The 25092-nt window shown below is 38.0% G+C and overlaps 1 protein-coding gene across 2 annotated transcripts in view; it reads left to right on the plus strand.

Moving 5' to 3' along the window:
- The window catches only part of PSMA1 (proteasome 20S subunit alpha 1), a 33481-nt gene that overhangs the window by 3630 nt on the left and 4759 nt on the right, over nt 1-25092 (plus strand). The window contains exons 1-4 of one of the 2 annotated variants that reach the window (XM_064452639.1): nt 19120-19270; nt 19825-19869; nt 23667-23768; nt 24262-24365. In XM_064452639.1, coding sequence (XP_064308709.1) covers nt 19268-19270; nt 19825-19869; nt 23667-23768; nt 24262-24365 — 254 coding nt within the window. In that variant the 5' untranslated portion in view covers nt 19120-19267. Of the gene's footprint in view, nt 1-19119; nt 19271-19824; nt 19870-23666; nt 23769-24261; nt 24366-25092 lie in introns of those variants that run through there. The other variant, XM_064452640.1, reaches the window with a different exon arrangement.

The raw sequence follows: 25092 nt of genomic DNA on the forward strand, positions 1-25092 counted from the left end.
CCTTCTTGTATATTTCTGTGACAAAATTGTCTCAGATATGGCTAACAGCTTTCTCAACTGGCTAAAATGCATCTGTTCTATTTGAGATTCATTTTTAATAATGGACTTTGATGTAATCACGTTCTTTAAACAAAGTATCATTTGAAATTGGAAACAAGAAATTTAAACCGACTATGTCGTTTAAATAGCTTGGCTTTCTAATCATAATCTGGGATCATTTTGTAGAAAATCTTGTGTAGAACTGAAGAATGGGTAGGTAAATTGATGCCTTGTTCAGGGAAAAAATATTCTATTACCTGACTGCAGGTATCGTGTAGAGCATAATTTAAAAAAAAAAAAGTGGGAGCAGAGGATGTGTGTTGGAGCTCTGAGTTAATAAGTTACTGCATTTGCTGCTTTTCTTTTATTCATATCCATGAGGAAGTTGATGTCCAAATACCATGATTTTCATTATTTTTTCTTTGAATACTACAGTTTGAGAAATTAGTTTGTAAATTAATATAAAGACAGTTAAGATGATGCAGGCAGTAACTGTGTGTACCTCAGCTTTGTTATCAGCTTTACATCAGATACTTGAATAAAGAAATGGCATTATTACAGCCATAATCAGGAGAAATTAAAAAAAAAACCAAAACCCAACAAAAGAAATATTACACCTCCAGAAAACCCATGCAAGTGTGGCTCACTTAGGGAAATCAAGTCTTAACCAGACATGAATGAATGTTTGGAGAATATTTATCTGTGTGTAATGTACTATCCTTTAAAAGCAGGCTATGATATCAACTGCCAAGATGTTTGTATGTCTTCCACGCTAAAGGCCTAGAGACATCTGCAGTGGTTCATAGGCAACCAGACGTAACGGAAACAAGCAACTGCAGGTTACCGGGATGTTGTTACTAAGGGAATTAAATACAGGTAAAAGAAGCTTGTGCAAGTGTGTTCCCTGTGCATGATGTCAGTATACTTGCAATAAGGTGTTGTTAATGTATTTGTGATGTCTAAGGGTGGGAAAGAGAGATCCAGTTGCATTCCACATTAAACAAAGCAGACAGTTTCAAAAGTAAGTCACAACATTTTGGTGTTCATCATGTGGCAGCAAAGACCAAGTTACTACAAATTACATCCTTTTAGTTTAATTTGTCAAAAACAGGCACATGGCAAAGAAAATGGGAAAGGACTAGTGGAAAAATTGTTCCTTGTATGATAAGATGACTCTAGTGGATATAGCGCTTGTCAGTTTAAAAAGTTCAGGTGATAGAACTAGAAGGATGGAGCTGCTATGATACGCCTTTGTTAGACAAGATTTCCCATTTCTGGTGAAGGAAGATACTGGTGCAATGATCCAAGCTGTAGCTCAGCAGCAACAAACTTTGAGGAACAATCAGTGAGTAGCTGAAATATTTTATCAACCTAATTAAACACTAACTCTTTAGAAACTAGGACACAAATCCTTATCTGATCTCTCAGGTTTTTTCTGGTGCCTGTATTTTGTTTTTATGAAGAGAAGCAGCAGCATGCTGACTTCTGGTACTATATCCCGATGCTTCTACTACTGTATTTTTTAGATCTAAGTGATCAGCCTCCTTGTATGAACAGATTTGGACTCTCCTGAAATGGACCAACATGTGCATCTGCAGATAAGCATATAATGATGTGCACCTCTACAGCTGAAATATAGTTTGATTATACCCTAGCACTCACTCTCAAGGTGAAATTGTCAATAGACAATGATTTTTAATGTTTTACAAGCAGAATTTATTGATGTTGACGTGATTTCAAGTCAGGCCACATATAATCTGCGTATTCCTTCAAATAACATTGATAGTCTAACACTTCATGTTAGCTTTATGGAAAGTTTTAATGGAATTGCGTTCTTTTTGAATGAACTTTTTGAAACATCATTTTTATGCAATATATAAATGGATAAATTTTAAAAAAAGTCATTCAGAAATTACCCATTTAAACCAATGAGGATGTCTTTGGCTGAATTTTTCCCCCAGCTACCATGAATTCAGATGCTTATTTCCTAATAAAAATAAAGATAATGGGCTATGAATTTCAACAAATAGCTGTCAAAATTCTGGCTTTGAGGTATTATAGAACTGTATAATTATATCTGGTAAGGATTTTTTTACATGAGCTTATTTGGAGAATAGTGGGGTAGTTTAATTTTTTTACATTAAAAGTACAGGGATTGTCAAATGAGAAATTTTTGCCAGATTTTACTTTTTCAAAGCTGGTTATTCAAGTACAATTTGTCATACTATGGTATAAGCAAAACCGAAGATTAATGAGAAAACACAAAACCGATGACTGACTTTGTATGTAGCATCTCTCTATGAAAAGTTTACTTTATGCTGAATCATGTTTTATTATAAAATTTACACTTTCAGTGAAATAGCATTAAACTTAAGAATACATACTAATATTTTGGTGGCAAATCAGTCCTTAACTTGCTAATTGAAATTTCTGCCTTGAATTGAAATGGAGGCATTTTATGGACTCTGCTCATTAATAGTGCTAAAGATTATATGTAGCTAGGGAGCTGGTTTGGTTTTTCAGAGAAGTCTGTCTTAACACATGAGCATCAGATGTAGAAATATGTTCTGAAAAAGATGAAAATCAGACCAAGTCAGGTCATTTATTGCGGGGGGGGGGGGGGGGGGGGGGGGGGGAGTTAGCTGAATCATTCAGTCAGTTTCTCCCATTTCCACATCTTTCAGATACCCAGTTTATTGCCCCTAAATCATTAAGACAGGTCCTTGTTAATTACCATTCATTTAAATTCTGTTAAATTGCTAAAATTACATTATATTGTCAGCAGGCATAAAACAACCCAGTAAAGAAATTGTGCTGAGTTATACCTCTTCATGGTCTGGTCTGTGTTTCAGCACATGCATGAGTATAATCGCCACTATTTTGTTTGGCTGTATTATTTCATTCAGTTATGTGTATGAAACCCTTATAGGCCTTAATGTATTAAGTTCATCATACTTAATGCTTTCTTTTAGGAAGTATTGTAAAAGCTTGGACCTAGAAGAAAATAGTATTAATAGTATTAACATAGTCACTATTTGTTTTGGTCATAATTAAATAAAACTGAAACCTTTGACTTAAAGTATCAGGCTGCAGTCCAACCCCTACCATTCTGTGAGTCTGTGAATAATAGTGCTTTGACAGAAAATATGTTGAAATATGTAAAATGTCTTACCTCTTGAATAAAAAAAATATTATCTGGAATATTAAGCATTCACAGATTATCATAAAGTATTATATATCATTATCTTGACTTCTAAAATATTTGGAGATTAATTTGGTTTTAGCATTCCAAGTAATGATGGTTTAATAAAACAGTCAATCTCCGGAACAAGATATGTAAGTTCCCCCACCTCCCCAAAAGAAGGATAAATGTAACATCATCCTGTAATTGTGACTTAGTAACTATTTATTCTGGAGATTCAACATGAGATTAAAAAAATAGCAAAATTATGCAATTAAGATAATTAGCTCATTAATGTGGAAGTATGTTGTCATTCTAACCACAGAAGGATTCATTGGAGTAAAAAAGCAGACAGGAATAAATTGTGGTAGGAGACAGAAATCGTCTGGTTTTAAAATTATAAATGTATGTGTTTTGTGTCTGTCCTCTAAAACCTAAGCACGGCACCAACATTTCTTAGGTTAATTTTATTTTTATCAATTGTCAAGACCAAGTTGTTCATCATACATAACCTGAGCCTTCTGTGTTGCCCAGGAAGTCATGACATGCAGTGAGAGTGTTCCAATTTCAAACAATTTGTCTCTGTAATCTTCCCTATTTAAGTCCACTTATTTAGCTAGAGTTACTTTTCTTCCTCATACAATGCAATAGGACCGTTCAGCATTCATCATCAATACTGCATACAATTGCAGTAATTTATCAGCCTGTTCCTAGCCTCTTCACTGAAGCTCCTGCTCCCTTTCATAATTCACAGTTTATCGAAAGCAGTGCCCTTTGCATACTTAGGGCTTAAGACAACTCAGAGCCTGATTCTACATCAGAAACTGCACACCAACTAGACTTGAAATGTTTTTGTAACTCTTTATGGGTTTGCTACTTTTATCTCCTCTGTATCATATAATGATACATCATGGTTATTTACAAACATTGGGGGATTGTATTTAGTTGTCAAAGGCAAACCGATGTAGGTAAAGCAGGCAGCAGTTTCACAAGATCAAGTACCAGATAAGTGGCTTGATCATTTAACTCAGCTATTTTTTGTGCTCAAAACTAGTGCTTATTACCTTTAGGCACAATGTTACAATAAGAGGAGGAAGAACAGTTGGATGTGAAAATATGTTTAAACATTTCAGAGATGTTAATTTTTGTCAGGTGATATTCTTTATATGTAAGAATAAATAGGTTCTTTTAGAAAACACTGTTAATCTCTGGTGGCCGTACCGGAGCAGCAGAGACTAGTCCGTCATAAAAAGCCTCTGTCCCCTATTGTTAACAATGTGTCTGAATTGACTGTGTAAGCAAAAATGAGGGTATACTATGGAAATTTTACAAATTCTGAATCTAGATAATGGAAGTCTATTAACTTCAGTTGATTAAATTTTATGTGCTTATTTATAGCTAAAATGTGTCCAGCTTACTGGGGTACAGGCTAATGATGTAGAAGCAATCAGCCGTGTGCACCTGTTGGATCTTTCATGCAATGAAAGAATAATAATTGACCTGCAATAACAAAAGCCACACATTTTACAGAATTCTTTTGTTGTTTTGAAGTTTTTGTGTTTGAACTAACAACACCTGAGAGGAAACTTGAGAGAGAGCAAACTGGATGCAGCAATAGATTTTACCAGAGCTGATAAGTGAAGCCCAGAAGTTTACATTATATCTTTGCACTTATGCTCAATTAGTAATAACTAGGTAAGCAGTGACTGATGCTTAATATAACCAACTGAAACACTGTATCAGTGAAGAACTATGTTTAATTTTACATCATTAACTGATTTCTAATTTATCATGTAGTTGCAATATCATTTATACCATTCCATAATGATTCCTGTGGTGCATGTTTAAATTATGTGAGCATTTATGGAAGCACGGAAAAAAATCTTGATGGTTTTTTGAGACCTGAAAATCTGTCTAGTTCAACCTTGATGGGGTTTTATTTACATTTGGAAAAAATATTATGTCAACTGCAAGTTATATGAAGCATGTGTATCTTATTTTATTATAACTATTAGCATAACATTGACCATGAACTGAGTTACAGAAGTTTTTATTTACTTAGCATTCAACTAATTTTTTCAAGAGGAATAGATATCACATAACAAATTTCACTGTATTCACTAGCACTGACCTACAACAAACTGCAGTACTGTTTACTACATTACTTGTATTGCTATATTCAGAATGTCTTCTTTGCTAGAATTAGAATGTTTATTAAACATGAATATTATGCCAATATATTGCTAGAGAAAAAAGCATAGTGAACAAACAGTACAATTAGTAAATGAAGTGAACATGTACCTGTATTACCCTTTATTATTGTTTACTTACTTGCTGATTTGTAAAATCTGCTGATTTGTAATCTGTTTCTCTGTGACTGCTGCTAATTACAAAGACCCTAAAATTCATAATAATTATTGTTTCGTACCAATGTGTGCTTGATAATGGTTTGAAAGTTTGTGACTCCTAGCCACTTTGGGTTTTAGTACTTAATTATTGTAAGGCTTATTGCAGAGTAGTAGTTTCCCAAATGTAGGTCTCCTAGATGCATGCAGCCTTTGGGATTTAAAACACTACACACTGCTTTCATTAGCTGATATATAAAAATTACAGAAAAGCTGTGTACCAGGACATTAGCCAACTACCAAAGAGGCTGAGTGACATACTTTACTGAAGTTGCTTACATCATGTATTCAAATTGCTGGTGTTAATTCCAAGGCACTTTTATATTAAAAAGTGAACATCAGATGTCAAGTAGTATTGTTAAAGTTTGGATTTAAACAAGATTTTATGTTCTTCAGTTTTGGCCTTGATTGCTTACTGTGAAGTTATTCAAATAACCCTATTTGTTAAAATATTACATACTTGGCATGTTTGCTTTCTTTAATGCTGAAAGTGAGGAACCTATCCTTTACATACAAATTTAGTTTTGCTTTTATTATTAACATGTCCTCTTCCCATGCGTGATGCATTTTTCATGCAAGTTCTGAAAGGGGTGGAGGGAGAACAGCATTCCAGTTTTAAGGAAATGTTTAGTTAACCTTTCAGTGCTTTCTGATATGTTAGGGAAAAAAAAGTTAACAATTTTCCAGACTCAGTTATGGTGTTAACTGATCTCCTAGGATGTATCCTATTTAGTTACCTCCCCAGCCAGGTCTCCTATACAAATAGGTCTGTACCAAATCTAATGGTGCAATTACCATGTTTCTGAATAGAAAAACATTGAATTGCTGTAAAAGATATTAATCTGGCATGTAAATTAAAATAACTAAGGAGTTTTCAGGTCTTGAGTTGAGAGGCCTGGTTCTGTACACTGCCTCACAAAACAAAAGGGCCTTAGGGATGATAGGCAGGAATGCTGCTTTAGAATCTATTTTTTTATACTGAGGCTTTAGGCAATAGTGATCTATGAACAGGATCATCCTTTTGAGAGGTCTAGCTAAAAGCCTTTGTTTTTATAGCAGATACAGGCATATATTGACTTAGGTCATACATAAAATGAGTATGTAACAGTTTATTTTACTCTGTGTAAGGTAACAAGGTTCCAGTTGCCAGAGCAGTATGCACAAGTATGTTTGTTTTCTCTTTGTATGTTTGTTTTCTCTGAAACATACATAAATTCTTTATAAATGGACATGACGTTTTAGAAAATGTTTGTGAAGTCAGGCTGTGCTTTCCCAGTTACTTGGAGAGTTAATCTTAAATGGCAACATGATTTGCAGAAATTTAACTTACATGAACCTTAGCGAATAGAATCAGGTACTTTCCATGTATTGTTAATTACTTAATCACTGAACGTAGTTCACAAATGCAAATGTAAATTTTTTAGACATGGAATGCAAACAATGTGTTCCAAGAGTTGAAAGCCAATTCTTCTGATAAGAAATTTGTCCTCTGTTTTTCCTCCTTCCCCACCTTTTTACTTCTTTTTCCCCCTCTGTTTTCCTATATAGATATGCTATGGGACTCTCTTAAAGGCTAGCTTTCTTTAAAAGCATCTTTGATGATTAATAGTAAGCTAATCATACTTTGTTTGAATTAGGCAAGGATTCAATATTCTGTTTATCAGCTGATCTATGTTTATGTTCACACTGAGAGCGTCTCTGTACCTAGCACTATAGGTCAGATAATCTTATTGATAGCAGCAGGAGTATGAACAAGTATCCACCCCCAGCATAATGTCAATGTGACAATAAGCACAAGCTCTTTCTACTCAATTGCTCTTGAATGTCTACTGAATCAAAATGATTAATTTCCTACAGTACCTGTGGTGTGTGGAAAGCTGACACCCAACTTTGAAACTTCTTCAGGTTTTTTTACAACTAAGAGTTTTAGCTACTGCTAAAGTTTTTATTTTATTTAGGTTCTGCTTGGGTTTTTGAGAGGTGCATTGATCTTGGCAATTGTTTCTTAATACCAGATAATCATTCCCATTGCTTTGCTAGCCCATATTCCTGGGCAACTTTGTCTTTTTGCCCACTGAGAGAGATAATTAGCACCAACTTCAGGAGCATTTGCTAATTAGGTTTGTGGGTTCTTCAGGACCAAGTAGCATCAAAATAGCTTATGATCAACACACCTGTCGAACACCCTGTTTCAGCCAGGATGGGAGAGAGCTGTACAAAGACAAAACCCATACTTGGGACCCTCTGATTCCTGAGCAAGACCTTAGCAGTGGGTCAGCTCCATTCCCGTTGTGGCAATTGGAGAAGCCTGTCAGACCTGCAGCATCACACAACCTGTTTTCCAGAGCACCCTAACACAGGCTATTGCCATATTATCATGTTCATAAGGAAAAGATCTCCCTGTGGTCTAGATCTTCACCTCCCCTCAGTGCTTCAGAAGTACTTTCCAAGGCTACTTTTCTAAACTCCTGAGTTACTTGTGCTTCATAAAAGACTGGACTCTTCAGCCTCGCTTCAGTTCCACATTTGGAACTACCTTGTGTGCTTCTCAAACTATATCCACAAGTTCTTTGACCATCTGGTGACCTTTATCAGATTACTGCCCAAAGATTTTTGCCAGAAGTTTGACACTCCAATTATTGAGGGTCATATGTCATCTAAAACAATCTTGCAAGCCTCACTTGACGCAGCAGGGACAGCAGTCTGTGCTTTCACCCCCTCCTTATTTCTTAGGCAATTTTCTTGGCTTCTGTGTTTCCAGGGAGAATACAACAATTATAAAGGAAGAGATTCTTTAGCATCCATTCCAGAGGAGCATTGCGGACCACAAAGGGCTGTGAGCTGGAACACTATCAGAAGCAGTAGAAAATAGCTTACTCTTCTACTGTTTTTTTTTTAGTTTTGCCTTTTTTTTGAAGTATAGACTTTCTATGGCTGAGTCTGAGCAACGTTATTAGAATGTTCTTCTAGTTACCCATTTTTCCAGGTCTTTGTAACAGATGCTTGCTTTCTTGACTAGAAATTGTCCTTGGGTGACTTGAGATCGGAAGGAGGTATGCTGTCCTCCCCAGAAGTATAGTATATCAGGTGTCAGACGCTTCTGCTAGCAACCTGTGTGGGTTCTTGAATGAGTTGGAAAACAGATTAGGTTATTTCAAGCATCCATATCACAAGCAGGAAGTCCATGACAATGTTTTGGAGACTCTTCTACAATAATGTGGTTAACCAAGACCTATTCTTCCTATGAATGTGAATAGGAAATGCCACCATTTTTACTCCACAGTGTCTTCTAGACTCTTTTGTAATCAACTGTTAAAGGAGACAGATGCATTCATGTCAACCATGCATATGTTTTCTAATCTTCAGAGTTGTTTTGAAAGATAAAATAGGATAATGATGATCATTCTGATAGCTAAGGACGAACATAAGGCAGATCTGATATAATTTCAATTTTTCTGTGAACTTCTCTATTCAACTTAATTATTTAAGTCCTTTTTAAATTATTTTTAATGCCCAGAAAATTTTTTTTCCCTTCAGAGAAACACCCTAACTAATAGAACAAATAAAAGGCAAATTTATTTGGCCAAGTAGACTTAATTTGCTATATGATACACAGAAAAGCCAATTTTCCTTTCCTTGGCCTCATTGCCTGGAATTTTGCTCCATTTCCTGGATGGCACTGGATTCCTCTATCAGTTCAATCTATTTGACAGCTGTTTCAGCACTGCACTTGCAGGCTGGTGGCTTCTTTGTTTCTGTTGATACTATAGTAATTGTATCTAGAAGCGTTAATATTTTTTTCTACTTTTTGTACTAGTTTTCAAGTAGGATCTGAATAGCACGGTTATTTCCTCTGTTTCTGAACACTTTTTGAGTGGCCAGAAATGGTACTTGAGTTTTGAAGTGCTTGTGTATATTCATCACAGGTCCTTTCTAACTTACGCTAATCTTGGAAAGAGGTATGCATTCAGAAAGAAGTATGGAAGAACAACACGTACAAAGCTAGATATATATTAAAACTGTTATCAGCTATTTAAGGAAAAGACCTTAAAATGGTGATACACATACATGCAGCAGTGCAACTTAAGAAATGGCATTTCCTGAGCTGGGAAACATTCTATGAAATTCATTTACTTCACTTTGTAGAAGTGATTGTATAATGAGGTCATTCTTGGCTACAAACCAGAGAAAGTTGGTCAATTTGGTAGCAAGGCTCAAAAGTCTCTTAAAGGAGAGGTAAACCACTCCTAAGCAGTGAAGTACTGTAATTTTACTTGTGTGCTACAGTTGCACAATGCTGTATTATTATTAAAACCTTTTGTAAAAATACAAATGTGAATAATAAAGTTGTTATTCTGTCAATTCCTGTTATGTTTCTGAATTTCTTTCCTTCTTTGTGGCTAATCAGATTTGGGCCAAAACCCAGAAGACCGTTCAGAAATATGTTGCTGCAGGGTGATAGCCCCTCTCTAGAATAATCCTTTAAATTCACAAAGCAAATGCTATGATACAAAATTTGGAGATACACACAGATACCCACCAGTTTTCCACAAAAGCAGAAATGAACTCTATATACTTTCTTAATTTGATTTAAATTTGACAGTACCAATAATGTGTTCAAGATCTAAGTGAAACTCTGGCTAAACTGAATTCAGTGAAAAAAAATCAGTGATAATGATGTAAAGATTTTAACTCAGAAACTGGATTTTAAACTGAGGTTGAATATATTCTGAAGAAATGTTTAAGAAGTCTGATTTGCATTAGAAATATATATTGATATAATTTCAGTAGAAAGCTACGTTATGAAAGGGTGAGCCGTGTCCCTGGGTGAAGATTGGCAGTTATTGATAAGGAAGCTGTATCAAGGCATACCTCAGTTTACATTGTATAAGTAGTTTTTGGGACTGGATCCTAAACAAATTAATGTTTTGTGGTAATGTGGTAAGAAGACTATTTTTATCTGAAGTTGATCTAAATAACGTGCTGAGTATTGTATAAAATTAATAGAGAGAATACAGAATTTGATAAAAGGAGCATTCTGTTTGAGAGTAGCTTGTATTGTAACTTTCACTAGGTGATTTTGCATGATATTAAAAAGAAATACAAAAACATTCATAATCACTGCTCTCTATGAAGCAAGGAGGTACCCAGGGCTTTCTAGTAATTGTATTGCCTTAATGCTTTTCGAGTTGCATAACAAAAAATTGATGGGGTCTATCACGGGTCACTTTTCAAAACTCTGAGGTATGTATTCAGTTTCCAACCTGCAAGATATCTTCCTGGTTTTATTAATTATTACAACACAGTTGGAAAGATCTACACAAATGCAAAGATAGTCTTCTGATTTCAGGCTTGCTTTTTTTTTATTTCCCTATTCCAAGTGTGAAATCTTCCATTTGATAATACCTTTGTCTGAAGAATTATTATTCTGTTTCATGTAATGATGTGATAAACACAGCTTAGAAATACTTCGGTGCCACAGAATCTGTTGTGAATGAGACATCTGTAGTCACAAATTTATTTGATATATACTTGTTAAAATCAAAAGCAGATGTGCAGATGTGTCGACTATATAGTGATATGCTAACAACTACTGCAGAGATTTTTAGATACTCACTAGCTAGTTCCAAGGCAGGGTTATATGGAGGTGGTCTGGAATTAATTTAGAGCCCTTCAGGCCCATCAGTAAATCCTTCCATGGACCAGGCTTAGAAGCCAAGGGTTGCGCCAAATACCCTGGATTTAAAATTATCCATACATCAATGGAATTTGTTCATAATTTAAGCATGTATGATGCACTGTCTGAGCTCAGTGATCTGTCAGAGCGATTGCAGACAATGGACAAACACTGCCAGAAGCGCTCACATTTGTCAGGACAGGCTTAGATTTCTGCTTGCATTGTTGTTAGTTTAAGAATATATGCAGTAAAGATGGCAGTGCCAAGTAAAATTTCTACTATGAAACAGGGATATGCATGACAGCAAAGCTCTGAAAATCCATGTAGCAAAATTCAGAGCTTGGCAAACAGTAAAAAGTCCTGGTTTATGACAGCAAGACTTTTTTAAGGCTAAAGCTTACTCAAACATCTATTTTTTTTTCCCTACATATTAATTCTGCATTGTAGCCTTTCCTAATCAAAAACTGAATCCATGCGAAGGATGGGCTGGGTCACTTTTTGAAAAGCGTTGTCCACAAATAGCAGAATTGTTGCCCAAGTAGTAACTGACTGTTACAGTAAGTTTAACACTCCAGTAGAACTTGAAAATGCCTGTAAAGAGAAGTGTCGCAGAAATTCTTAATATCTTGCCAGGAATAGTAAGTCATTCCCAGGGTCTTCTCTCTCTCTTTTTTTTTTTTTTTTGAATACTTAATTTAGTAGCCTCTGGAAAATTTATTTCTGTATGTGAATGTATTTCCATTCTTCAGGCAGAAACTTTTGGCAATAATAGATGTGGCAAAACATTGTGAACATTTTACTGTGTGATCTACATATAAGTACTCATTGTAAAATATTTATGGAATATAAATGCATAACTAAGAAGGTAATACTTTGTCTAGTCATTAATTTAATATGACAATAATGTATGTCGTAAGGAAATGAGATCCATTAGTGGTCTCATGGATTACAAAGTCTTTATTTCTGTATCACTCTGTTTCCAATCTGTGCTAACAGTTATCCTTAATTCTTTCATAAGTAGAAATTTTGAAAAATTTCATCACTAATACAACTGATATAGTATATATTCATGAATTTGTGCATCATTCACAGATGTCTGTCTCAGAATGTTATATGTCCACTGCTGAATGTTTGATGATGCTTTGTTTTTCATAAAACTCCTATAATATACTTCATATTCCCATAAATCATGATAATAGTTCTTCAGTTATCTTTTGATGAGTCGGACAATGCTATGTACACTGTTTAAATCATAACTCTAGGCTAGCAAGCAATTGACAGCTCAAAATATATTTTTCTTGTACAATTAATGTATATTTTGCAGAAACCCTCCCTCAGAACAAAGAAAAAAATTTCAGGTCCAAGAATTAATCAGCAATAATATCCACATGAATTTATCTCTAAATATATTTTTGTTTTATTCAAACAAGAACTTAAAAATAAAAGCTATTTCCCTGACCAGGATATGCTACAATAGCTCTACTGTGCTGAACCTGGTGCCCCTTGTTTGTTCCAGGACCAGACAGTTCCTTCTCCTTCTGTTTGGATTATTTTAGCCTGCTTTTGCCATTGCCTGGTCTTTCCCAGCCAGCTTTGATGACCAAACAAGGTTAGTTGCCCAGAAGGCCTATCCTGAAAAGGGCAAATTATGAGAGTTCACAAAAATGATAGATTTTTAAAAATTAGGAGTAGACTTTAAAAATTAGTGTAGTTCACATTTTTCGTGCTAAATACTCCAGTGATTTAAACTGGTCAGTAGTTTAAAAAAGGTTTAAAAATGCCTTTGGCAACATGAATTCAAGGCTGTCAAAGATAAAGAAATGTCTGCACCTCTACTGAGACTTTGCAAAAGAATAGGAAAGGAATTTGCTGTAATTTATAGAGACAAATTACTTTCCTACTCACAGTACTAAATACAAAATGATACATTTTTTCTTTGGGAGCAGTTCTGAGATTAAATGATTCTAAAGACAAGTGCATATGTTTATAGCAGCTGTTGAATTTTTGCCCTCAGTCTTAACCTAGTCGATGAAAATGTCATCGAATATGACCAATGTTGTACATGAATGCTTATAATTAAGTAGTCTTTCACCTTATAAAAAAAACTATTAAGTAAATTTATTGCCTGCATCAAATCCAAATATGGACTGTTCACATTGTTGAGACAGTAAGGCAGTTCTCAAAAAAACTTAGTCAAAATGTTCAGTCCTGAATGCATTGTGACAATATCCAATTTAATCTAATCTTAAGTAATCTGATTTTGATGAAACCAACCCGTGTACATGAAGCTGAAATGTTTGTATGTATGTCAGTCTGGAATAAGGGTGTTCAGGCTATTATTTAAATCCAGTTTCATTTTAGAGATTAAGGTCCAGATTTGTGGCATTAAAATCAAAAGACACAAATCAATGACTTGAGAAGTGTAAGAGGTACTTAATGTGAAGCAATTATCAACCATGGTGACTTGAGACTAAATTAGGTGTAAATGCAGTCCAACTAAATACAGCATAGCAGATTGAAGGGTCTTCTGGAACAAATGTGATTGCCATTTCCACCCTCCACTATTTGTAGACTACAGTGAATAAGGAGATAATTTTTTAGTGTTTTTGTTTTCGTTTGCTTTGGTTTTTTCTTTTAATAAGGGAAGAGAGACTGTTACAAGGTCTCACTTCTGTAGTTCATTCTGGTTTTCTTTTTTAAGAGAGTCTTGTACTCTGTTCCAGAAGAAAGTATCCACTCCCTCTCATGTTGGCCTAGATGATTGATCATCAAAAGGACACTCACCACACAATACAACAAAGGGAGCTAACTGTACAAATTAAACTCTTTCTGTCTCAGCATTTTGCTGTCCTAAGTTTCTTAGTGTCCCACATTTCATTTAAATAGGGATAGCATTGTTATAAAACCTTTGAGAGTTACTTGCCTATGCAGCTCGCTTTGTTACCACATGTTCTTGCCCATGCCACTTATTCCCAGAGCAGTCTGACTTTTGCTTGGCTGCTGAGCTTTACTTCATCCTTCCTCTTTAGCACAAATAGTACCTTCAAGTGTCCCAAGGCTTATACTGACCACTTCTTTCCCCCAGTATTAATAGTCAGACTCCTAACAGTTGCTGAATATTAAGCAATGGATTTTTTTATTGAGGAGAAATGAGATTAATTGATAACACTTTTATACATAAACAGCTACTTAGTGAAGGAAGCTATACTGCATGAGTCATGAGATACAGCCAAAGACATTAGAGTATTTGAATGTTAGTGATTTGCCCATTCCCACTTGCTCAATGGTAACAGCAGTGCTATTTGTGAGCAACCACTGGTCCATCTGTCAGGAGGGCCACTGAGGTCTCCCTGGGACCTGCCCATCCCCTTCTCCAAGAGGACAGAGACGCTGCCTTCACTCAGTCTGTTTCTTACTCTGGCACAATAGTTTCCTTTCTTCTTCTTTTGCCATCAGCTGTGCCTAGGTCGCACAAAACATGTAGTCCCTGGGAGTGTTACCACTGATCCCATGGAGCCAATCTTTTACCCAAAAAACTCTGTACAACTACAGGAGTACAGTACCCAGCACCACAGTGGTTAATGTAGATTGACAGTGAGTGGTATCCCAGAAGGGGACTTGGTGAACGCTGTCTCCTCTAGTGAATCAGCAGAAGAGGAGGCCTAATGGCTTTGCCTTTTAGCTCCTGTATATTAATCTCCAGAGCAATGCCTGCCATCGCTCAGATGTCAGATGCTGTTTATAACTATGCTGGAAACATAACATAGAACAAAATAGTATTAATATCTCTTGAGACTGTCTATGTTTTAGGTTAGCTATTTTTTCACTGCTGCACTTAGTTCAAGCGTTGTCACCAGTATTGTAAGGTGGCTTGAAAAGTTGTTTTGCCTGTGAATTTGTCCAGTTGCTCTCTCAATACAAGACCAAAAGATCATGATTTGTTCAGGTGCAAAGGTTGTCACAGCACAGGTATGACATGTCTCAGGAAGTACCGCCTTGTCTGTGCTTGAACCTGCTGCTTTTAGGGACACCCAGTACCAGTGTTGGGGGACTGAGCAAACATCGTATCTGTTCAGCATCTCTGTGCCAGCTGATTTGATGACCGTTCATCACCCTTCCTTGTTTATCTGTCGTTTAGACTGAAGACTTCTACTCTTTACTGTCATTTTTATATGAAGCTATTCCATAATTTGAAGCATTCTTTCCACTGTTCCCAGTGCCTTCAGTACTGTCACATCGTTTTAAAGTGGGAAACAAGAATCACAGCCAGTATTCAAGTCTGAATGGTGTCAGATGCAGTATGGTTGTATACACTGGTACAGTAATGCTTTACATTTTGTTCTCCTTCCTAATAATTCCAAACATTTAATTTGGCTGTTACTGAGCACTGAACATGTTTTCATAGTGTATTCATTTCTCTGAAGTGATCCTGATCATCAGGTTGCCCACTGTGAAACAAAGTGAGAAAATTTATTTTCTCCTAACATAGATGTTTTAAAGTAGATTATTAAAATGTGAGGATAGTTTTAGTTTTACTTTTCAGTCCTGTAGTCTTTTATATTGTGATTTCTTGATGTAATATGTTGATTGCTGCTTGTCATTCATGTTTTCTCTACAATTAAATTTCTATTTCTTTAATCCTCTTTTCCTATTAATTCAACCTTTTATAGAACTATGCAAGCATATCTTAATTCTGGTGTTAGGACTGTTACCAAATAAAACGTTACATGCACTTTCCTGTAGCTTTTAGTATTATGAATTTAATACCTGTGATATGGATAATGGGGATAGTTTTGTACATATTTAATCACGGATCAGGCACAGCAGTGGCAAAACCAGTGTGAAATTGTGTCCCACGTTGCGCCATCGATGTGCCTTATAACCTGGCTTGGAGAAAACCGCAGTTTAACCATCTTGGTCAATCAGCACTCTTTTTTTCTGCTGTGTCTATCTACTGTGTCTGTGTTACTGTAGCCTTTTGTCATGTGGATTTTTATCTCCTGTGAAGCTGTCTAAAACTGTCAGATCATTTCATTCAGGCCACTGTACCACCATTAAATATAGCAAGGGTGACATTTTCTCAGGCGCAGAGGTCAACACAACACTTATGCGTCACTTACATTTTACTGAGACTTTCATTCAAGGCCTTCATTCAAATTTTCTAACAGGTTTGGGTGACTGATGAACCACTGACTTCACTAATTTCAGTAACTGTTTGCCATATTTCCATATGTAGGCAAAATACATGTAAAACGCTTCCTGTCTGACCTGATGCTTTTTTAATCTGAAAAAGAGCTATTTGATTTTGCCTTGTTCGAGCCTTTCTCTCATTTTGTATTTAAATATTATACTCTTGGTTCAAATACATTAGTAGGGAATAGGTTGGGTGCTTCTTAGCACCAAGGCACTGAGATGTAATCAGAAATACATGACAAACCCGCTGGCCTATAGAGGGCTCGTACTGAGCCTAAAGGGCAAGGGGGAGCATTCAGAAGGAAGTGAATTACTTCCTTCCACAGAAAGCGTTTCCCCTTTCCAGAGATTATTCCTGCCTCTGACATCCCCTTGTGCTGCTGTCTTGGGAATATGGTAACAGTTGTGCTGCCCAAAGCACTGGAGAGCAGGTGGAACTCCTGTCCATGCCACCCTTTACCCTTCCTGCTGTCGCATGACCTGAATTGGTTTGCTTTTGAATAAATTTTTAATAGCTGGACATCTGGTTAGTTGGGGTTTGAATATATTTTTTTATCCATGTAATAAAGGAAAAAAGATTACTCAGGACAATACTTAAGTTGTTATTTAATAAGCCTATACAATAGTTCTTCATTTATACAGCTTTTACCAATTTTCTGTGCAGTTTTACAAATCTTGCCTTTTTATCACTAAAATAATGGTTCGTAACGTTAGTTGCTGTATGTATACAAAACAACAGAGAGTCTTGGCATAGTTTCGCGTTTTATCCAAACTAACACACTCTTGCCAAAAGAGAGGAAATGTCTGTCTATTGTTCTGTTACTGTAGGTGGAGTAAACGGACCTTTAGGGAGTCCCTTATTGCTGTAGGAAGTTATTACAGAATGGCATTATACCAGAGACTGTGGGAATATTTACTGACAGATCAGTGAAACTTGAAAGCTGTTCAGTTCACTTAATAAAATGTTTATATATCCTGTTTCAGTGTAAACTAAACAATGTTGGAGAAAGGAAGCTATTTCAGATCAAATGAATTTGTGTGAAGCAGAAAGCTTAAAAACAACAAAACAGGTTAGATAACTTAAATCAGTCTGTTTAGTTTTTTTTTCCCCCTAGACAACCCTGTAGCCCTCTCCAGGGAAAAAGAGAAAATTCTCCAGTGGTAAGAGAAATGCGTCATTGGTCCTGCAGCAATCAAAAGGTGACAGAATACTAGCTCGACTTTAATGACTGTGATTTCAGCAGCTGGATACTCGTTTAATAAAAGCCGAAACATATGAATACAGTATTAATTGATTCTCTTTCGTCTTCATGCTTGAGTCGTGCAATCTGATAGAGGAGTTCTCGTAGTAATTTTTAGCTCACTTTTCAGTTGCAAATATATAAAAATATTTTACATTGTACAAAATAAGAGCTCAAGTAAGCAATTTTTGTTAAGCACTTGTAGTTTATCTTCATTCTGAGAGAAAAAAGACCCATATAGAAATATAATCACGTCTTAGCTGCAAGTAAGAAAGTAATAGGAAAATTTTCTAATATAATTCATAATAGTGCTTCTCATTTAGCTTTATATAATTTCAGAGACTTCCTGTACCTTTTTTCCCAGAACAGATACGTGAGGATTTCCAGTCTGCTACATCTGATTAACAGTGGCTGGTTTTTTACTCCTACAAAACTGTCCTCATTTGGTTTTTTACCCTGAACTCCTTAAGCTCATAACGTTTGTTAGCCTGGACACTGTATGGAAACTTAACTGCAGCTTTGGGAGGGACACCACTTCATACACCGCATGCTTGTGATAAAACAGCAACAACTGAAATACAGCTTTAAAACCTTCGAGTGGTTTCAGACCAGGTAGGATTGGACTCCAGCCTCCTGAAGGAAGAGGTCCCGTTCATATGCTCACCGTCTGCCCAGGATTGGTGCGACATACGTACACTCTAGAGATGCCCCTTTCTCAACAGCAGTGGGCTTTGCCTCAGAATGGGAAAAGTGAGGAGGGAAACAGTAGATATCTAATATTGATGGTTATACAGTACCTTTCCGAGTGCCTGTGTGCACCTGTGCACAACAAACTCATCATTCAGTAAGTTCCCACAGCTGTTTTAGAAGTAGCTTTTATGAAGCTGACAAGTGTTGTTTTGGGTTTTTTAAAATCAATTTTAAGAGAGTAACTGTGGTTTAATTTATCCATATGGACTCCTATCTGTAGCTACGGTTCTCATATAACCCACAACATACTTGTAACACTGGCTGGGCATGGTTTGTTCCCATGCTCTCTTAATATACTTCGAATATGAAGAACAGAGGGAGCTTTCTCAAAGCACAAAGAAAAGGCAGTTAATAGCACATGCGTCCTATTATACGTCAGAGCCTTTATCTTCAGCAGTTTTCAAATTGCTACAGCTTTCCAAGACCCATAAAATGACAAACACCAGGTTTCTGTGAGAAAGGAAAACGTATTTCCAATTCCACAACGCGAGTTCCCCTCAAGCGCCGAGATGCTTGTCCTGCACGCGGGCACGCCTAACGCTCGGAGGGCGCGGGGGTAGCCCTGCGCGCGGCCGCCCCGCCCCGCCGCGCCGCGCCTGCGCCGCCGGGGCGGGGCCCGCCCTCAGCGCCCGCTCCAGGGGCGGGGCGAGTCGCCCCGCGCTCGATCGATGACTCGAGGCGCGGCTAGCGCTGCTTGCTTGCTTCTAGTCCGGAGCGATCGCTACCGGAGCGGTTCCCCCCTCGCTGCCCCGGAGCCCACGCCGCTGTCGGGGGAAGGAGGATGGTGAGGGGCGGCCGGGGCGGGACGGGACGGGCACCCCGCGCCCCCTGCCCGGGCCGCGGGACCAGCCAGCGGCGGGCGGCAAGGAAGGGCGGGGAGCGGGGCCGTGAGTAAGCAGTTCCCGGGCCATGCGGGGCCGAGCTCGCCGCGGGCCCAGCCTGAGCCCAAGGCTGGGCTTGGGCCTGGACCTGAGCCTCGCTGGCGGGCCCGGGCCTGCCCGGGGGAGGGGGTGGCCGCGCTGCCCTCGGCGGGGCCCGAGCGGGGAGGGCACCGGCACCGGCATTCCCCGCTTGCGCCGTTGGCGCCGCCCGTACCTGCGCCGGGAGCCGGGGTAGCGGGCCCGCGCTCTGCGCCCGGGGCTCGGGCTGCTCGCGAAGCGTGCGCCCCTCCTCCGGCCTGAGCGGGAGCCTGGCCCGAGAACGGCCCCCTCGTTCAGGCCGGCGAACAAATAGTTCGTGTGAAAGGCCCTGCGAAGTAAATGACCAGAACTTCCCTCGGGAATGCTCTCTGTGACTGCTCGTTAGCTATACTAATGGATTCTGTGTTGTTCTTTCTAGTTTCGCAACCAGTATGACAATGATGTCACGGTTTGGAGCCCTCAGGTAAAACGTTCCTAAGCTTCACTTTTTGCAGCCATGGTGCTACAATAGCGTAGAGTGCATTCAGGTGCCCAAAGCTTATTGCTGTTTGCTCCCTTCTTGTTTTGAATGTTGTAGGCTTCTAGAAAGCCATTAGCTCATCTCTGAGCTTCTGGTGTGTGAGCCTGAATGATGCTTAGGTGGGCCCTGTTACCTCAAAGTACATAAGGCAGTTGTTTTCTGAACGACCTGTGAGGTACAAAATCTCAGAATGGCAGGGGTTGGAAGGGACCTCGGGAGATCTTCTTGTCCAACCCCCCTGCTGAAGCAGGGACACCTAGAATGGGGGGCACAGGAATGCGTCCAGGTGGGTTTGTGTGTCTCCAGGGAAGGAGACTCCGCAGCCTCCCTGGACAGCCTGTTCCACTGCTCTGTCACCCTCGCAGGAAAGAATTTTTTCCTCATGTTTAGGTGGAACTTCGTATGCTCCAACTTGTGCCCATTGCCCCTTCTCCTGTCACTGGGCACCACTGAAAAGAGTCCAATCTCACCCTCTTGACACCCACCATTCAGATATTTATAAGGATTAGTAAAATCCCTCCTCAGTCTTTTCTTCTCCAGGCGGAACAACAAATAGATGTGGTCATCATTGGGGGTTGGGCTAGATGGTCTTTAAAGGTCCCTTCCAACACAAACCATTCTATGATTGATTTACAGACTTGTAATAAAAAATTGGTAAGTGTCATGGTTTAACCCCAGCCAGTAACTGAGCACCACCCAGCCACTCACTCACTCCCCACTGGTGAGATGGGGGAGAGAATTAAAGAGTAAAAGCGAGAAAACTTGTGGGTTATGATGAAGGCAGTTTAACAGGTAAAGCAAAAGCCGCACGTGCAAGCAAAGCAAAACAAGGCATTAATTCACTACTTCCCGTCAGCAGGCAGGTGTTCAGCCATCTCCAGGAAAGCAGGGCTCCATCATGCGTGACAGTTACTTGTGAAGACAAACACCATTACTCTGAACATGCCCCCCTCCCTCCTTCTTCCCCCAGCTTTATATGCTGAGCATGACGTCATATGGTGTGGGATATCCCTTTGGGCAGTTTGGATCAGCTGTCCTGGCTGTGCCCCCTCCCAGCTCGCTGTGCACCTGGCAGAGCATGGGAAGCTGAATTGTCCTTGACTAGTGTGAGCATTCCTTAGCATAAAGTAAAGCGTCAGTGTGTTATCAACATTATTCTCTTACTAAATCCAAAATACAGCACTATAGCAGCTACTGCAAAGAAAATTAACTGTTCTAGCTGAAACCAGGCCCATAAGGTATCAAAAAGCAGGAAGCTGAGCTTATCTCTCCCAAATATTAGGCTACTGCTAGGTCATTCTCTCTTTGTAATCACTAGCTAATGTTCGAAAGGAACTATTTAGTTTGCAGTTGAGGAGAACTTTCTTATCTATTTTTTTATTAAGAGCTTTACTGTATTCAAATTGTTCAGAACAAAATAAAATTATTAAAAGTTAGTATTTAGTGCTTAAGTGAGAATATGCCGACTTGTTCAAGTATGGCGTAACAGCACCTGTTTCTCTTTTTGTGCAGACAATTTTTACTGCCTTGTAAGCTCCTATTTGAATGACTGTACCCTTATGGTAATCTGAAACGTGGAATCTGAGATACTGATTTTTGTAGTATGAATTCACAGATCTTAATTTTTTAAATTAAAATAGTCACAAACATCCCTGTTGAATAAATTCCATGTATAAAGTGTATAATTATAACATCAAGAGCTAGAACAAGCAAGTGACTAAATGTCATGATTCTGTAATGCCGTTTGCATTGTGCTTCAATTATGAAGGCTGTGTGTCCATAGTTTCCCACGTTGTGGAATGTTAGGGAGGCTTCATGCTATCTTTGTACTTAAGATTATAGTGAGATTTGCACTTGAATTTGAAATTCTGTTACCTCTGAATCAGTTTCACATTGTGAAACTTACGTAGTTTGTGTTGACTTCAAAATAAATATTCTAGAATTTTAAAAGCAAGTGTCAGTTCATGTGTTTAATATCACCCCTTTTCTTGTTATGTACATTTTAAGATAGGATACTTGTGGAAAATGGGAGCCTTGAAAATTGACTCATTTTGAGATGCAGCAAACCTAAAGATTTATTTTAAATACAAATAGTGAATTGTATTAATATGAAGTTCACTATAGTGCATGTATTAATAGAAAGTTATTCTATTTTTAAAATGTCATAAGTTTGTGGGTTTGTAGTACTGCTGAAAATCATCATGTTGTAGTATTGCTGGAAAAATGTTTTCAACACACATTGTAATGGAGCGTGTTTCATACTTTCCATCCTATATGAAGACAACTTGACTATTTGTATGTTCTTTAGTCAGTACCATGGTAGCTGTAGACGGCTTTGAGCAGTTTTCATCCTTCTTAATGTTTGTGCTTCTCTGGCAGATTCTGTATCAAGAACTTTAATTTTAAGTTTTTTAACCTATCCATTACTTCAAAAATTACTTTCAAAACTGTTACATTTTCTTGACACTTCTCGTAGATATAATGAAGTCATTAACAACACTAATTTCTATTTTCATAAATTGCCTTGAAAATATAAATGGTGTTGATGTTTTTTATAAGACATTTAAAATTGCTGCTCTGCTGCAATTACTACTCAATACATTCCTGTAGGTGAGACAGTGATACGATACAGTCACAATTATTGGTGGTGTTAATGCAGGAGCAAAGAAAAAAATTTTTTTTTCCAAATATTGATGTAAAGAAAAGGAGATATGAGATTAAAGGCTAGAAGGGGCTTCATACTTTTACAGCCTTTAAAGTCATTCATGAAAGCTGCTAAATACATGTTGGACAGGTGACACTGAGTCCATACTGGTTTTGGGCAGGAAGTATCCTCTGTTATCGAAATTCCATTTATAACTTAGTGGATGAAATGGAACATGATGGTATTTTAGGCATATAGTGGACTTTGTGTTTCTCTTGATAAATCAAATCAAAAACCTGTTACCAAAAAAAACCCCAAGAGCCTAACAGAAGGTGATTTTCTGTAGATTATCCTCAGTATGTTTCACTATAACAGCTGCTACGTCCCACTCCATCCAAACTGGTAGGATGCAGCTGTGTGCTGCAGTTGGTAATTGCAGGGCTTGTACAGCAGCAGTGAATATGCTGGCTATCTGACATAGGCTGGCCAACAAGAGTGCAGAAAATTAGCTACTTTGCCCTCAGTGATTTCATTAAAAGGATGTTGTCTTATTTTCCTGCGAAGCTTCTGGTCGCCTTTGCAGATCTTGTGGGGACATGATTGTCTTTGAGACCTCTACTCCTCTTTCAGACTTTACTGTAGTTGGCTAATAACTTGTTCAGAAGTTATTAGGGAATGGATGGTGAGACAGAACAATTGTGCAAGATTCATTTCTTCAGGAAGCTCGGTTATATGTTAAGTGTCCAGCTGGAAGGTCTGTCTTTGAATCACATTGGGTCAAATACTGATGCCTCTAAAGACAGTGACAAAATTCTTGTGATTCTAGTAATGTCAAGATTATTCACCCTTTCTTTTTAGTTGTGCTGTTTCTTTGTATGCAGTAGTGAGTGGCTCAGAGATGGCCAGATTTATGTGGGTTAATGGTGAGGCGTTTGCAGGAGACAGTTGAGGAAGTCTGGTGGTTGTAGATTTAAACTGTGTTATGCAGTCAGTGTACCTGTTGGGGTGGGGGAATCAAAGGTCTGAAAATCAAGAACGTTGAAAATTGATACAGAAGATTACTTTTAGAATTATTACCTTTGACTTTATTCTGCAGGGCCGAATTCATCAAATAGAATATGCCATGGAAGCTGTGAAACAAGGCTCAGCCACTGTGGGACTGAAATCGAAAACACACGCTGTTCTGGTTGCTCTAAAGGTAACTTCAAAACTGTATCCTTGGGGCAATAAATTAGTAGAAAAGTTTTGGTTTGGCAAATGAGCTTTGTGCATTCTGAACTTCTATGTGTAATGCAAGTACAATCCCAGTTTCCTGTTGCTTGAGTACCAGTGTAGAACAATAAATATTTTCAGTACCTATGCAAAGAAGATTTTCACAAAACGGTGAAGGAAATGAGTGAAAGACTTTTTTTCCCTTTAAAAGATAAGTGTTCCCCCCCTTTTTTTCCCCCCATTCATTATTAAGTAGTAAAGCTATATTTCTTTTCCCAAAGCTTGAGTGAGTGTTAGTTCTTCTTTCTGACGGTCTCCTACTGAAGTGGATTTTGGTTTTTCTTGTCTTCTGTTGCAAGTTTATAAATTTATTTTTTCATTGTTTCATGATCAGTTCTTGCTATAAATGTTAGCAGACTTCTCCACAGTGCTTGGCAAACTGTTCAGTCTGACACATAGCTTTCTCATTTTATGCATAGAGAGCACAGTCTGAGCTGGCAGCTCACCAGAAAAAAATCCTGTACGTTGACAACCATATTGGTATCTCAATTGCTGGACTTACTGCTGATGCAAGACTCTTGTGGTGAGTGTTTTAGTTGTTGACATACGCAGTTCTGCAACAGTGAGTGAAAGTTCATTTGTAGACTATTGCGAATGAAATTTTATGGTCAGCTAAGGACTGGTCTTCATTTACTGCTCTGTTGCACTATGCCAAAGACATCACTATGAAATTCTGGCAGATTTTTAACTAGTTGGCAGAAATCTCATTTGTTTGGCCCAAAATTTTGCTCTTTGGTTTTGTTACTAGGAATAGAGTCCTGTCTGGTTTCCTCACTGTGATGGGGTTTCCAAGCAATATGAGAAAGTGCATCACTTATTTCCCTCTAGCAACTGCTTCTGTGTACACACATTTAAGAGAGTTTTTAAAAACATACTCTGCTGTGAGTGTTGGCTTCAGAGGGCTTTCCCTTCTATCTGCTGGCCACACAGTTTCATCAGATGAGGTAAATGTACATGGAAGGAGGAGTGTTCCTCAGTTTGATAGGAAAGGACAAAGGCAGCATAGGAAGAATTTCTAAACTAGATTTAAACTGCTGCAATGTTACAAAGAAATGTTACCATTTAATGGTGTCTTTTTTCCAGATGATCTGTCTGTTGCCTGCACGAACTTCTACCTTCTTTGCATTTGTATGGCTGAAATACTATAATACTCTTTCAAACCTCTGGTCAACTTTCTAAATAACAATTATAGGTCATGATGAAATGAAATTACGTAATGTCTTTGACCCTTTTTCTCAACGAGCAGAGCT

Source organism: Phalacrocorax carbo, chromosome 5 (assembly GCF_963921805.1).
Source record: "Phalacrocorax carbo chromosome 5, bPhaCar2.1, whole genome shotgun sequence".
NCBI lineage: Eukaryota > Metazoa > Chordata > Aves > Suliformes > Phalacrocoracidae > Phalacrocorax > Phalacrocorax carbo.